Raw genomic sequence first — 15,345 nt, forward strand, 5'->3', positions numbered from 1 at the left:
ACCATGTGGTGATATCTTTTACACATGACAATAGTAAAACTGAAATATGCAGTATTTAGTAATTAGAACTAGGGATGCACCGAATATATTCGGCCGAATATGGCCAAAAAAAAAAGCCACATTCGGCCTTCGGTGGAACGAGTTAAATGCCAGGCCGAATAGTGGCGTGTGACACAATTTTTTGACGCGGTGACGCAATCAACCAACGTGCGGTGACGTTGTAACCCGGCGCCTTCGGAAAAATGTCAGCAGTGTGGAGATATTTTAAAGTGTCGGAAAGTGACAAAAGTATTGCAGTTTGCAACGAATGTTCAGCCAAACTGTCTCGAGGAGGTGCCTCCTGGCCGACGTCTTTAAGAGGGCGAAAAGTTTGCAACTGACAGTGCCAAAGCAAACGGAATTACAAAGAAGGTAATGGAGTTTATGGCTTTGGATGATCAACCGTTTAGTGTTGTGGAGGACATTGAGCCCCGTTACATTGTGTGTGTGCGCTGTTTACATTATTAGCCTGTTGTGTAGGCTACCTGTATAAGTGTATGAGGTTACAAGCACACACTTAATTGAGATTTACTTGAGCCTTCTGTTTACATTATTAGCCTGTTGTGTAGGCTACCTGTATAAGTGTATGAGGTTACAAGCACACACTTAATTGAGATTTACTTGAGCCTTCTGTTTACATTATTAGCCTGTTGTGTAGGCTACCTGTATAAGTGTATGAGGTTACAAGCACACACTTAATTGAGATTTACTTGAGCCTTCTGTTTACATTATTAGCATATCTACTGTGGCTAAGCAGACTTTTGCCAAAAGGACAATAATTCATTTGTTGTGGGTTTATCCACTTTAATGCACTTTTTTTTGGGGGGGGGGGAATGCATGTTTTGTTTGAAGGCCTAATATAAATGAAAAACGTGCTTTTTTTGAAAAGCAAAGGCTACTGGAATATTACAAAAATGTCAATATTCAATAAAAATGTACTTTATTCAAAAAACATGTCTAAAAATGTATTCTAGGCTATTTATGCAATATTAAAAAAATTGTGAAAAGCTGCATTCATTATTTGGTATTCGGCCAAGCGTTTAGATTTTATTCAGCTTCGGCCACAAATTTTCATTTCGGTGCATCCCTAATTAGAACCCTAAAAGATCAATGATGCAGGACACCATTGATTTGAATTCTTTATTATTTTTGAGTAATCACAGTGAAAAGATAAATAAAATACCACTAAATATATTTGGGATCCAAAAAGGTGCCTCACTCAAAGTGATACATTTGTTTTTGTTTTTTACTTTCAACACTTACGTTACGAGATCAACTTCAGATATATCAGTTGATTTTACGTTTTAACTATTTTTTTATATGCTCTTTTGTCAAAGAAAACGTTTTTTACATGGAAACTGCACAATATATGCAATTTTTACCACATAAAACATTTTAAAGTGACATTTTTGAACTAATTGGAGCTTTTAAAATAATTAATTAGAACTGATTTTTTTTGTCATTTTTTGTTTCGAGTAATGGCAAAAAAATAAATAATTGATTGATTGAAACTTGTTATTAGTAGATTGCACAGTACAGTACATATTCCGTACAATTGACCACTAAATGGTAACACCCTAATAAATGTTTCAACTTGTTTAAGTCGGGGTCCACGTCAATCAATTCATGGTAAATATGTTTTTTTACATGGTAAAATAAAGACAAGAAAAAAAAAAATAGCATTTCCAGAATGTGTGGCGGGCCAGTAAATAATTAGCTGGGCCGCACTTTGGACATCCCTGATTTAGACCATCGTGGCCACTGATTGGATACAGTTATGCCCGTACTTATCAAATAAAAGCCTTCCAGTTGGAGTAGAAAAGGCTTTGAAGATCTAAGACGGGGCACACTCGGTGCACAGAACACCACTTCCCTTGAACCTTAAGCCGGATTTAAATGGAAGATGCGAGACTACTGGTCTGGGTAAGGAGTCAGTTAAATTAGAACAAGTTTTTTCTGCTTTGATTGTTTCAGAGTTGGACATGTGTTCTACTGAGGTGGCTAACTATGATGCGTGCAGTTTATCAAAGCAACAATCATACAATCGGAAAATTCCCGTCGTATCAATTCCTAGATATGGTCGTAATTATACTAAACGCACTGGGCATAATAAACACAACATTATTAATATTGCTACTACGGATAATTTGATCAAAAATTCCTTAAAACAGCCCACTAACTATTATATAGTTTTTTTTAAACATAAGATCATTGTCTCCCAAAACGTTGTTAGTTAATGATATCATCAGAGACAACAATCTTAACGTCATCGGTCTCAGCGAAACCTGGCTTAAACCAAACAACTTTTTTGCGCTAAATGAGGCATGTCCTCCTAACTTTACACATGCGCATATTGCCCGTCCCCTTAAAAGGGGTGGGGGGTCGCACTAATATACAACGAAAACTTTAACCTTAGTCCTAACATAAATAATAAATATAAATCGTTTGAGGTGCTTACTATGAGGTCTACCACACCACTGCCTCTACACCTGGCTGTTATCTACCGCCCCCCAGGGCCCTATTCGGACTTTATCAATGAATTCTCAGAGTTCGTTGCTGATCTAGTGACGCATGCCGATAATATAATCATAATGGGGGACTTTAATATCTATTTGAATACCCCATCGGACCCACCGTGCGTAGCGCTCCAGACTATAATTGATAGCTGTGGTCTTACACAAATAATAAATGAGCCCACGCATCGCAACGGTACTGCATTGAACTGGACTCTCGCGACTGTGTTGGATCCATTATGGATTGAACTTTCACAGTATCATGTTAGACCCGCTCGACATCCATTGCTTTCCTCCTCTCCAAGGTTCTCATAGTCATCATTGTCACAGACGTCCCACTGGGTGTGAGTTTTCCTTGCCCTTATGTGAGCCTACCGAGGATGTCGTAGTGGTTCGTGTTGTGGTATGTGCAGCCCTTTGAGCCACTAGTGATTTAGGGCTATATAAGTAAACATTGATTGATTGATATTTTGGTGACGGGGTGAAGAAATGTAAAGGAAGCAAGGTCTCACCCGACAAGTCCTCCGAAGATCTCGGTCACGTAGGAGTAGTCTCCCCCGGACTTGGGTATGGTGACGCCCAGTTCGGCGTAGCACATGGAGCCCAGGACGCAGATCCCGCCCCCGCACACCCAGACGATGAGCGACAGGCCCACCGAGCCGGCATGTTCCAGGACTCCTTTAGGGGACACAAAGATGCCCGAGCCGATGATGTTCCCTGCGGACAAGAATGTAACGAGGACATCATTCAAGAGAAAATGAAGACATGTTTTTGACACTCGCAGCTTTTTTTTTTTTACATGCAGTTTGGGGCGGTCGGTTGGAAACAGTACCGCGGAAACCGAGTGGCATTGAACGCACCGTTCTAAACGACTACAAAGTGCGGCTTGCAGCTCATTTTTTAAAAAGCCTGTTCTAAATAATAATATTAAAAATTAAACAGAAAACACATAAAGAAGTGGACTAAAAGAGCAAACAGTTTAAAAGTAGCAAGAAAAAGTGTCAATGTCGACTGATACAGGGGTGTCCAAACTTTTTCCACTGAGAGCCGCACACTGAAAAATCAAAGCAAGCTGGGGCCATTTTGATATTTTTTATTTTAAAAACCAATACAATATATGTATAAAAATATACATTTATGCCTCCACTTAGGCTTGATCCCGGGGACACCAAAGGGTTTTGGTCAAAAAAAAAAAAAAAAAAATGCGTCATTATTCAGTATTATTATAGGCTTAAATCTCTAAATAAACAGTAGGTCTATCTGTCAATATAACAATTTAAAAAAAAATTAAGTTGTATGCTCTTTTTGTCAAAGAAAACCATTTTTTATAGAAAAAAACACAAAATATGCAATATTTTCACCCAATAACATTAAGTTGAATATTTTAGATTATAAAATTAATAAGTGTAGCTTTAAAAAGGTCAATAAGTCATAACAACATTGATTTTAATTCATTATTATTTTTTGGAGCAATGGCACTTAAAAAAATAAAAAAATCACAAAAATTCTTGGGGATCCAAAACGGTCCTATTGATTAAAATGTTAAAAAATAAATTATAATTATTTTGTTTACTTTTTACACAATAATCTCGAGATCAACTTCAGATCTATCCGTCAATTATAAGTTTTATTGCTGTTTATGTATTTTGTTTGTTCGTTTAGCTCAGTTGGTAGAGTGGCCGTGCCAGCAACTTGAGGGTTGCAGGTTCAATTCCCGCTTCTGCCAACCTAGTCACTGCTGTTGTGTTCTTGGGCAAGACACTTTACCCACCTGCTCCCAGTGCCACCCACACTGGTTTGAATGTAACGTAGATATTGGGTTTCACTATGTAAAGCGCTGTGAGTCACAAGAGAAAAAGCGCTATATAAATATAATTCACTAATTCACTTTAAAACAAAAACGTGTGGCAAACACAAAACATGCAAAATTTTACACAAAAAATATCTCAAAGTGGAATATTTAATGTGACGTAATTGGAGTCTTGAATAGGTCAATAATTCATAATGACATTGATTTTGATTCATTATTTAAACCGCCTGCATGGCAGCTTTGTGTTATTAGGGTCAAAATTGCAACATTTTCTTGTTACATTTCACATGTTTTCTCTTTTATACCACTGTTTATGTGTTTTTTTTTGTTTGTTTTTTTTTAAATCGTATTTTTAGAATGTGCCGTTTGGCCGTTAAAAGTGAAGTGAATTATATTTATATAGCGCTTTTCTCAAGTGACTCAAAGCGCTTTACATAGTGAAACCCAATATCTAAGTTACATTTAAACCAGTGTGGGTAGCACTGGGAGCAGGTGGGTAAAGTGTCTTGCCCAAGGACACAACGGCAGTAACAAGGATGGCACAAGCGGGAATCGAACCTGCAACCCTCAAGTTGCTGACACGGCCACTCTACCAACCGAGCAAATGGCCCCCGGGCCGCACTTTGGACATCCCTGCTCTAATAACACAAAGCTGCCATGCAGGCTTTTTATTTTTCTTTGAAAGTGTCATTGCTCCAAATATAATAATGAATTGAAATCAATGTTATGTTTTTTGACCGATTTAATTATTTCACATCAAATATTTGATGAAATGACATAAATGGGTAAAAATATTCCATATATTGTATGGTTGACGTTTAAAAAACTAAGGTTTTTTTTGTTTTATTGTTTACAAATAATGGCATAAAGCAAGCAAGAAAACATAATAAAATAAAAACAACTAATAATCGACTGATAGATCTGAAGTAGATCTAGAGCGGGGGTCGGCAACCTAGTGGCTCTCTGGAGCTTTTTCCAAAAATATATGAAAAATGGAAAAAGATGAGGAAAAAAAACATTTTTTGTTTTAATATAGTTTGTGTAGGAGGACAAACATGACACAAACCTCCCTAAGTGTTATAAAGCACACTGGTTTATATCAAACCGGCTTCACTGATTCGAGTATTTGGCGAGCGCCGTTTTGTCCTACTAATTTTGGCAGTCCTTGAACTCACCGTAATTTGTTTACATGTTCAACTTTCTCCGACTTTCTAAGACGTGTTTTATGCCACTTCTTTTTCCGTCTCATTTTGTCCACTAAACTTTTAACGTTGTGCATGAATGCACAAAAGGTGAGTTTTGTTGACGTTATTGACTTGTGTAGAGTGCTAATCAGACATATTTGGTCCCTGGATGACTGCAAGCTAATTGATGCTAACATGCTATTTAGGTTAGCTATATGTACATATTGTATCATAATGCCTCATTTGTAACTATATTTGAGCTCATTTTGTTTCCTTTAAGTCCTCATAATTCCATTTATATTTCATGACACACTATCTGTATGTAATATGGCTTTTATTTTTTTGCGGCTCCAGACGGATTTGTTTTTGTATTTTTGGTCCAATATGGCTCTTTCAACATTTTGGGTTGCCGACCCCAGACCTAGAGAGTTACTGTAAATGTTAAAACTATAAAAAAAAAAAAATTATGATTTATTTAAAAAAAAAAAAATTATGAGCGGGGCCCTTTTTAGAGCCACAAGAATTTAATAGTTTTTTTTAATCTGTCATTGCTCAGAAAAATAATGATTCAAAATCAATGTTGTTATGAATTATTGACTTATTCAAGGCTCCAATTATTTCACATGAAATATTTGTTTAAAACATATTTTTGAGCAAAAATATTGCATATTTTGGGTGTTTGCATTTAAAAAAAAACAAGTTTTTTTTTGTTTTTTTTTACAAAAATCTAGTGGTGCGCCAAAGACGTGTTTAATCCAAGAGATTGTCCTAAATTTATTTTTAAAACATGAACTAAGAGACTGACATTTGGTATGCCAACCAGAGGTAGCGGGTCACAGCCATTATTGTTACCGCGTACACACTGACTTATTTTATAGGTACTAACTTGGACAACCTTACATACTCATAGTCCAATTAATCAAAAACCAACTGAGGACGTGAAAACATGTGATACAAAAACTTATCCACTGAACTACGGGGACAGTGTAAAAATGTCTAATAGTACCATACACAATTTAAAAATACACCCTTGCAGAACTCTGTGCCACCCCTGACAAAATAGTCTGGACACACCACTGCTGGTTTATGCCAAACTAAATGAGTATAGTCCAGTATATTTTTTAATCCAACATTAGGGCTGGGCGATATGGCTGAAAACTGTATCACAAATGTAAGTGTTTTATATCAGTCCATAAAGATAATTGTCATTTTTTATGGCCTCTGGAAAATAAGGATTTATTTCAACTGTAACCTTCCTGTGGTAATAATCTATCCATCAAGGCAGAAATAAATGTCAACACAAGCATGGAAAACGCTCAAAACAATGTCAACAAAATAGTAAAATCACATTAAACACGTAACAAGAAGCTCTAAAAAAATAAGGAATATGTAAGAGATGCTTGATAAAATGTAAGAAAATAGTGCAAAGTGTAAAAGTGAAACCCGTCTGAAAGGTTTCGCAAAGATTGTGAGATGCAAAGTATTCATTTAGCTGCTGTGCGACATTTTTTCAGGATTTTAGAGATAAAGGGAAGGTGCGACATTTGGCAGGAAGTCCGAATCGAGGTTAGGATGAACAAATGAAAACATGTGAAAATAGATAGCGATAATTATCGTCAATTTTAAATGGTCTATGAAAAATAAGGATTTTTTTCCACTGTAACATTCCTGTGGTTATAATCTATCCATCAAGGCAGACATAAATGTCAACACAAGCATGGAAAACCCTCAAAACAATGTCAACAAAATAGTAAAATCACATTAAACACTTAACAAGAAGCTCTTAAAAAAATAAGGAATATGTAAGAGATGCTTGATAAAATGTAAGAAAATGGTGCAAAGTGTAAAAGTGAAACCCGTCTGAAAGGTTTCGCAAAGATTGTGTGATGCAAAGCATTCATTTAGCTGCTGTGCGACATTTTTTCAGGATTTTAGAGATAAAGGGAAGGTGCAACATTTGGCAGGGAGTCCGAATCGAGGTTAGGATGAATAAATGAAAACATGTGAAAGTAGATAGCGATAATATCGTCTTTTTTAAATGGTCTATGAAAAATAAGGATTTTTTTCCACTGTAACATTCCTGTGGTTATAATCTATCCATCAACGCAGAAATAAATGTCAACACAAGCATGGAAAACCCTCAAAACAATGTCAACAAAATAGTAAAATCACATTAAACACTTAAGAATAAGCTCTAAAAAAAAAAAAAAAAAAAGGAATATGTAAGAGATGCTTGATAAAATGTAAGAAACTACTGCAAAGTGTAAAAGTGAAACCCATCTGCATCTCACAATCTTTGCGAAACCTTTCAAAGTATTCATTTAGCTGCTGTGCGACACATTTTTTCAGGATTTTAGAGATAAAGGGGAGGTGCGACATTTAGCAGGAAGTCCGAATCGAGGTTAGGATGAATAAATGAAAACATGTGAAAGTAGATAGCAATAATTATCGTCATTTTTAAATGGTCTATGAAAAATAGGGATTTTTTTCCACTGTAACATTCTTGTGGTTGTAATCTATCCATCAAGGCAGAAAAAAATGTCAACACAAGCATGGAAAACACTCAAAACAATGTCAACAAAATAGTAAAATCACATTAAACACTTAACAAGAAGCTCTAAAAAAAAATAAGGAATATGTAAGAGATGCTTGATAAAATGTAAGAAAATGGTGCAAAGTGTAAAAGTGAAACCCGTCTGAAAGGTTTCCCAAAGATTGTGAGATGCAAAGTATTCATTTAGCTGCTGTGCGACATTTTTTCAGGATTTTAGAGATAAAGGGAAGGTGCGACATTTGGCAGGAAGTCCAAATCGAGGTTAGGATGAATACATGAAAACATGTGAAAGTATATAGAGATAATTATCGTCATTTTTAAATAGTCTATGAAAAATTAGGATTTTATTCCACTGTAACATTCCTGTGGTTATAATCTATCCATCAAGGCAGAAATAAATGTCAACACAAGCATGGAAAACCCTCAAAACAATGTCAACAAAATAGTAAAATCACATTAAACACTTAAGCTCTAAAAAAAAAAAAAAAAGGAATATGTAAGAGATGCTTGATAAAATGTAAGAAAATAGTGCAAAGTGTAAAAGTGAAACCCGTCTGAAAGGTTTCCCAAAGATTGTGAGATGCAAAGTATTCATTTAGCTGCTGTGCGACATATTTTTTCAGGATTTTAGAGATAAAGGGGAGGTGCAACATTTAGCAGGAAGTCCGAATCGAGGTTAGGATGAATAAATGAAAACATGTGAAAGTAGATAGCGATAATTATCATCCTTTTTAAATGGTCTATGAAAAATAAGGATTTTATTCCACTGTAACATTCCTGTGGTTATAATCTATCCATCAAGGCAGAAATAAATGTCAACACAAGCATGGAAAACCCTCAAAACAATGTCAACAACGATGTCCCACTGGGTGTGAGTTTTCCTTGCCCTAATGTGGGCCTACCGAGGATGTCGTGGTGGTTTGTGCAGCCCTTTGAGACACTAGTGATTTAGGGCTATATAAGTAAACATTGATTGATTGATTGAACAAAATAGTAAAATCACAAACACTTAACAAGAAGCTCTAAAAAAAATAATATGTAAGAGATGCTTGATAAAATGTAAGAAAATAGTGCAAAGTGTAAAAGTGAAACCCGTCTGAAAGGTTTCCCGAAGATTGTGAGATGCAAAGTATTCATTTAGCTGCTGTGCGACACATTTTTTCAGGATTTTAGAGATAAAGGGAAGGTGCGACATTTGGCAAGAAGTACAAATCGGGGTTAGGATGAATAAATAAAAACATGGGAAATTAGATAGCGATAATTATCGTCAATTTTAAATTGTCTATGAAAAATAAGGATTTTTTTCCACTGTAACATTCCTGTGGTTATAATCTATCCATCAAGACAGAAATAAATGTCAACACAAGCATGGAAAACCCTCAAAACAATGTCAACAAAATAATAAAATCACATTAAACGCTTTACAATAAGCTCTTAAAAATAAGGAATATGTAAGAGATGCTTGATAAAATGTAGGAAAATAGTGCAAAGTGTGAAAATGAAACCCGTCTGAAAGGTTTCCCAAAGATTGTGTGATGCAAAGTATTAACATAACTGCTGTGCGACACATTTTTTCAGGATTTTAGAGATAAAGGGAAGGTGCGACATTTGGCAGGAAGTCCGAATCGAGGTTAGGATGAATAAATGAAAACGTGAAAGTAGATAGCGAAAATTATCGTCAATTTTAAAATTGTCTATGAAAAATAAGGATTTTATTCCACTGTAACATTCCTGTGGTCATAATCTGTCCATCAAGGCAGAAATAAATGTCAACACAAGCATGGAAAACCCTCAAAACAATGTCAACAAAATAGTAAAATCACATTAAACACTTAAGAATAAGCTCTAAAAAAAAATAAGGAATATGTAAGAGATGCTTGATAAAATGTAGGAAAATGGTGCAAAGTGTAAAAGTGAAACCCGTCTGAAAAGGTTTCGCAAAGATTGTGTGATGCAAAGTATTCATTTAGCTGCTGTGCGACACATTTTTTCAGGATTTTAGAGATAAAGGGAAGGTGCGACATTTAGCAGGAAGTCCGAATCGAGGTTAGGATGAATAAATGAAAACATGTGAAAAGTAGATAGCGATAATTATCGTCCTTTTTAAATGGTCTATGAAAAATAAGGATTTTTTTCCACTGTAACATTCCTGTGGTTATAATCTATCCATCAACGCAGAAATAAATGTCAACACAAGCATGGAAAACCCTCAAAACAATGTCAACAAAATAGTAAAATCACATTAAACACTTAAGAATAAGCTCTAAAAAAAAAAAAAAAAAAGGAATATGTAAGAGATGTTTGATAAAATGTAAGAAACTACTGCAAAGTGTAAAAGTGAAACCCATCTGCATCTCACAATCTTTGCGAAACCTTTCAAAGTATTCATTTAGCTGCTGTGCGACACATTTTTTCAGGATTTTAGAGATAAAGGGGACGTGCGACATTTAGCAGGAAGTCCGAATCGAGGTTAGGATGAATAAATGAAAACATGTGAAAGTAGATAGCAATAATTATCGTCATTTTTAAATGGTCTATGAAAAATATGCATTTTTTTCCACTGTAACATTCTTGTGGTTATAATCTATCCATCAAGGCAGAAAAAAATGTCAACACAAGCATGGAAAACACGCAAAACAATGTCAACAAAATAGTAAAATCACATTAAACACTTAATAAGCTCTAAAAAATATAAAAAGGAATATGTAAGAGATGCTTGATAAAATGTACAAAAATAGTGCAAAGTGTAAAAGTGAAACCCGTCTGAAAGGTTTCGCAAAGATTGTGAGATGCAAAGTATTCATTTAGCTGCTGTGCGACACATTTTTTCAGGATTTTAGAGATAAAGGGGAGGTGCCACATTTATACTGTCACCTGATTGGCTGCGTTACCAGAGAGTGTCTTTGCAACCAACCTTGCTTCCAGACTTCACCTTTCTCCCCACCGAGAAGAAATATGGTGTCCATATTGCTATCTGAATGATGAACTACTGATAATATATATTTATGTGTCAGTCACCCAATGACGCTCGCTGCTGACTTTGAAAAGCAAACAGGTTTCAGTTCTTGAGGAAAAACCCGATGTGGGAGCGAGGATTCGCTGCCAGGCGGAGGAGGAAGGAGATGTTTCAGAATAGTAATGGCGTCTCAGCCACAAACCAACGGGGGGGGGGGCATTTAGTCCTTTGTGACTTGGATTTATGACCTTTCCTTCCTCCTTCCTCTGGCTCGCATCCTTCTTCTTGTGGCCCAGCTCGGCCGGGATGAACTAATTCTGCGTCGGGTCGCTCCGACTGAACCCAGGCAAGAGCCCACTGGCGCCACCTACTGGGAACGTTTGTCGTACCGCCATTGGTCCAGTCGGACTGGTCAATGTGAGCCCAGTGAAGAAAATCCAAGTTAGTGGTGGATGTTTGTAGCCTGTATGTTACTTTAATAAAGCACTATACAAGTACTAAGTAAACAGTGAATGACCTGCAGTAACTGGGCTAGATCCGAAGAACTAAATTCAGCTCTAGGAATGGAGACTGAACACAGGATTTAAGTTTAAATGGTACCAAATTATATTAAAGAATAATAGGAAACATTAACAACAACAGACATGTAAATTTGAATGGCCATTCACATATTCAACAAATTCACAAAACGTTCAATATTTACAATGTCAGTACTTGATTCAGTAATGTCCGGAGGGGTTTTAGTGAAGGGACGGTAAAAGGTGAAAGTTCAAGAGGACCGAAATGAATATGTTGCGTTTTGGTAAAACAAACAAGGGAAAACCAGAGGGCGGCTGCTGAGGAGCCTCCTACCCGCCCGGGGCTCGGTTGGGTGGATTCAGTTCAGTTGGTTTGGTTCAAGGCATAAAGCTTCAGACTCTAGTTCAGGTTCTAGACCATCCATCTTCTTCCGCTTATCCGAGGTCGGGTCGCGGGGGCAACAGCCTAAGCAAGGAAACCCAGACTTCCCTCTCCCCAGCCACTCCGTCTAGCTCTTCCCGGAGGATCCCGAGGCGTTCCCAGGCCAGCCGGGAGACATAGTCTTCCCAACGTGTCCTGGGTCTTCCCCGTGGCCTCCTACCGGTTGGACGTGCCCTAAACACCTCCCTAGGGAGGCGTTCGGGTGGCATCCTGACCAGATGCCCGAACCACCTCATCTGGCTCCTCTCCATGTGGAGGAGCAGCGGCTTTACTTTGAGTTCCTCCCGGATGGCAGAGCTTCTCGCCCTATCTCTAAGGGAGAGACCCAAACTCATTTGGGCCGCTTGTACCCGTGATCTTATCCTTTCGGTCACGACCCAAAGCTCATGACCATAGGTGAGGATGGGAACGTAGATCAACCGGTAAATTGAGAGCTTTGCCTTCCGGCTCAGCTCCTTCTTCACCACAACGGATCGGTACAACGTCCGCATTACTGAAGACGCTCCACTCGTGAACAAGACTTCTAGGTACTTGAACTCCTCCACTTGGGGCAGGGTCTCCTCCCCAACCCGGAGATGGCATTCCACCCTTTTCCGGGCGAGAACCATGGACTCGGACTTGGAGGTGCTGATTCTCATTCTGGTCGCCTCACACTCTGCTGCGAACCGATCCAGTGAGAGCTGAAGATCCCGGTCAGATGAAGCCATCAGGACTACATCATCTGCAAAAAGCAGAGACCTAATCCTGCGGTCACCAAACCGGAACCCCTCAACGCCTTGACTGCGCCTAGAAATTCTGTCCATAAAAGTTATGAACAGAATCGGTGACAAAAGGACAGCCTTGGCGGAGTCCAACCCTCACTGGAAATGTGTTCCACTTACTGCCGGCAATGCGGACCAAGTTCTGACACTGATCATACAGGAAGTGGACCGCCACAATAAGACAGTCCGACCAGTTCTAGACCAATCAAATCAAATTTCCAGTGCACACACAAAATACATTCAAGTACTAAATAACACTTTTGTATTCAAATAGCAAGTATATTCCTTAAAGTCCTACTGAAAGCCACTACTAGCGACCACGAAGTCTGATAGTTTATATATCAATGATGAAATATTAACATTGCAACACATGCCAATACGGCCGCTTTAGTTTACTAAATTGCAATTTTAAATTTCCCGCCAAGTGTTGTATTGAAAACGTCGCTTGCGTTTGACGTCTCGGGTTGTAGCAGACATTATTTTCCAACCAAATCCAAGCTATAAATTGTCTGCTTTAATCGCATAATTACACAGTATTCTGGACATCTGTGTTGCTGAATCTTCTGCAATTTGTTCAATTAATCATGGAGAAGTCAAAGTAGAAAGATGGAGGTGGGAAGCTTTTAGCCACACAAACACAGGTGAAGATTTACTATGGAACAAAGCGGTCAACCAGCAGATTTCGGTGAGAAAATTGTGGTAATAAGTTGGCTCTTACCGTAGTTAAGAGCAGAGCCTGCGTCGGATGCGTCCTACAGCAGCTGCCGCAGACTATTACCTCCTCCCACAGAGACAATGGCGGTCAACACACCCCTCTGACTTTCAGGTACTATATAATCTCACTAAAACACTGGTAAAACAATAGGCAGATAAGGCATTTTCCAGAATTATCCTAGTAAATGTGTCTAATAACATCTGAATCGCTCCCACTGCAATTGCCTTTTTTTTTTTTTCTTTCTACTCCTTCACTCACACTTTCCTCATCCACAAATCTTTCATCCTCGCTCAAACTAATGAGGAAATTGTCGCTTTCTCGGTCCGAATCGCTCTCGCTGCTGGTGGCCATGATTGTATACAATGTTCAGATGTGAGGAGCTCCACAACCCGTGACGTCACGCGCACATTGTCTGCTACTTCCGGTACAGGCAAGGCTTTTTTATTAGCGACCAAAAGTTGTGAACTATATCGTGGATGTTCTCTACTAAATCCTTTCAGCAAAAATATGGCAATATCACGAAATGATCAAGTATGACACATAGAATGGACCTGCTATCCCCCTTTAAATAAGAAAATCTGATTTCAGTAGGCTTTTAATATTGTACAATAAATAATTCATAAATCCAGTTAGAATAAATAATCTAATTGTTATATCAAAATATTCATTTCTCTAATATATTTGGGTGAGAAAATTGTGGTGATAAGTTGGCTCTTACCGTAGTTATGAGCAGAGCCTGCGTCGGATGCGTCCTACAGCAGCTGCCGCGGACTATTACCTCCTCCCACAGAGACACTGGCGGTAAACACACCCCTCCGACTTTCAGCTACTATATAATCTCACTAAAACACTAGTAAAACAATAGGCAGATAAGGCATTTTCCAGAATTATCCTAGTAAATTTGTCTAATAACATCTGAATCGCTCCCACTGCAATTGCCTTTTTTTTTCTTTCTTTCTACTCCTTCACTCACACTTTCCTCATCCACAAATCTTTCATCCTCACTCAAAACTAATGAGGAAATTGTCGCTTTTCTCGGTCCGAATCGCTCTCGCTGCTGGTGGCCATGATTTTAAACAATGTTCAGATGTGAGGAGATCCACAACCCGTGACATCACGCGCACATTGTCTGCTACTTCCGGTACAGGCAAGGCTTTTTTATTAGTGACCAAAAGTTGTGAACTATATCGTGGATGTTCTCTACTAAATCCTTTCAGCAAAAATATGGCAATATCACGAAATGATCAAGTATGACACATAGAATGGACCTGCTATCCCCGTTTAAATAAGAAAATCTCATTTCAGTAGGCCTTTAATATTGTACAATAAATATTTCATAAATCCAGGTAGAATAAATAATGTAATTGTTATATCAAAATATTCATTTCTCTAATATATTTCGGTGAGAAAATTGTGGTAATAAGTTGGCTCTTACCGTAGTTATGAGCAGAGCCTGCGTCGGATGCGTCCTACAGCAGCTGCCGCGGAATATTACCTCCTCCCACAGAGACACTGGCGGTCAACACACCCCTCCGACTTTAAGGTACTATATAATCTCACTAAAACGCTAGTAAAACAATAGGCAGATAAGGCATTTTCCAGAATTATCCTAGTAAATGTGTCTAAGAACATCTGAATCGCTCCCACTGCAATCGCCTTTTTTTTAAAACTTTTTTTTCCCCTTTCTACTCCTTCACTCTCACTTTCCTCATCCACGAATCTTTCATCCTCACTCAAATTAATGGGGAAATTGTCGCTTTCTCTGTCTGAATCGCTCTTGCTGCTGGTGGCCATGATTGTAAACAATGTTCAGATGTGAGGAGCTCCACAACCCGTGACGTCACGCGCACATC

At 38.0% G+C, this 15,345-nt stretch overlaps 1 protein-coding gene across 3 annotated transcripts in view; it reads right to left on the reverse strand.

Moving 5' to 3' along the window:
- slc7a10a (solute carrier family 7 member 10a) overlaps positions 1–15,345 on the reverse strand; it is a 77,535-nt gene that overhangs the window by 35,381 nt on the left and 26,809 nt on the right. For all 3 annotated transcript variants that reach the window (XM_061892589.1, XM_061892581.1, XM_061892597.1), the window contains one exon: positions 3,065–3,269. In XM_061892589.1, coding sequence (XP_061748573.1) covers positions 3,065–3,269 — 205 coding nt within the window. The remainder of the gene's footprint in view (positions 1–3,064; positions 3,270–15,345) is intronic.

This window comes from Nerophis ophidion, linkage group LG02, assembly GCF_033978795.1.
Source record: "Nerophis ophidion isolate RoL-2023_Sa linkage group LG02, RoL_Noph_v1.0, whole genome shotgun sequence".
NCBI lineage: Eukaryota > Metazoa > Chordata > Actinopteri > Syngnathiformes > Syngnathidae > Nerophis > Nerophis ophidion.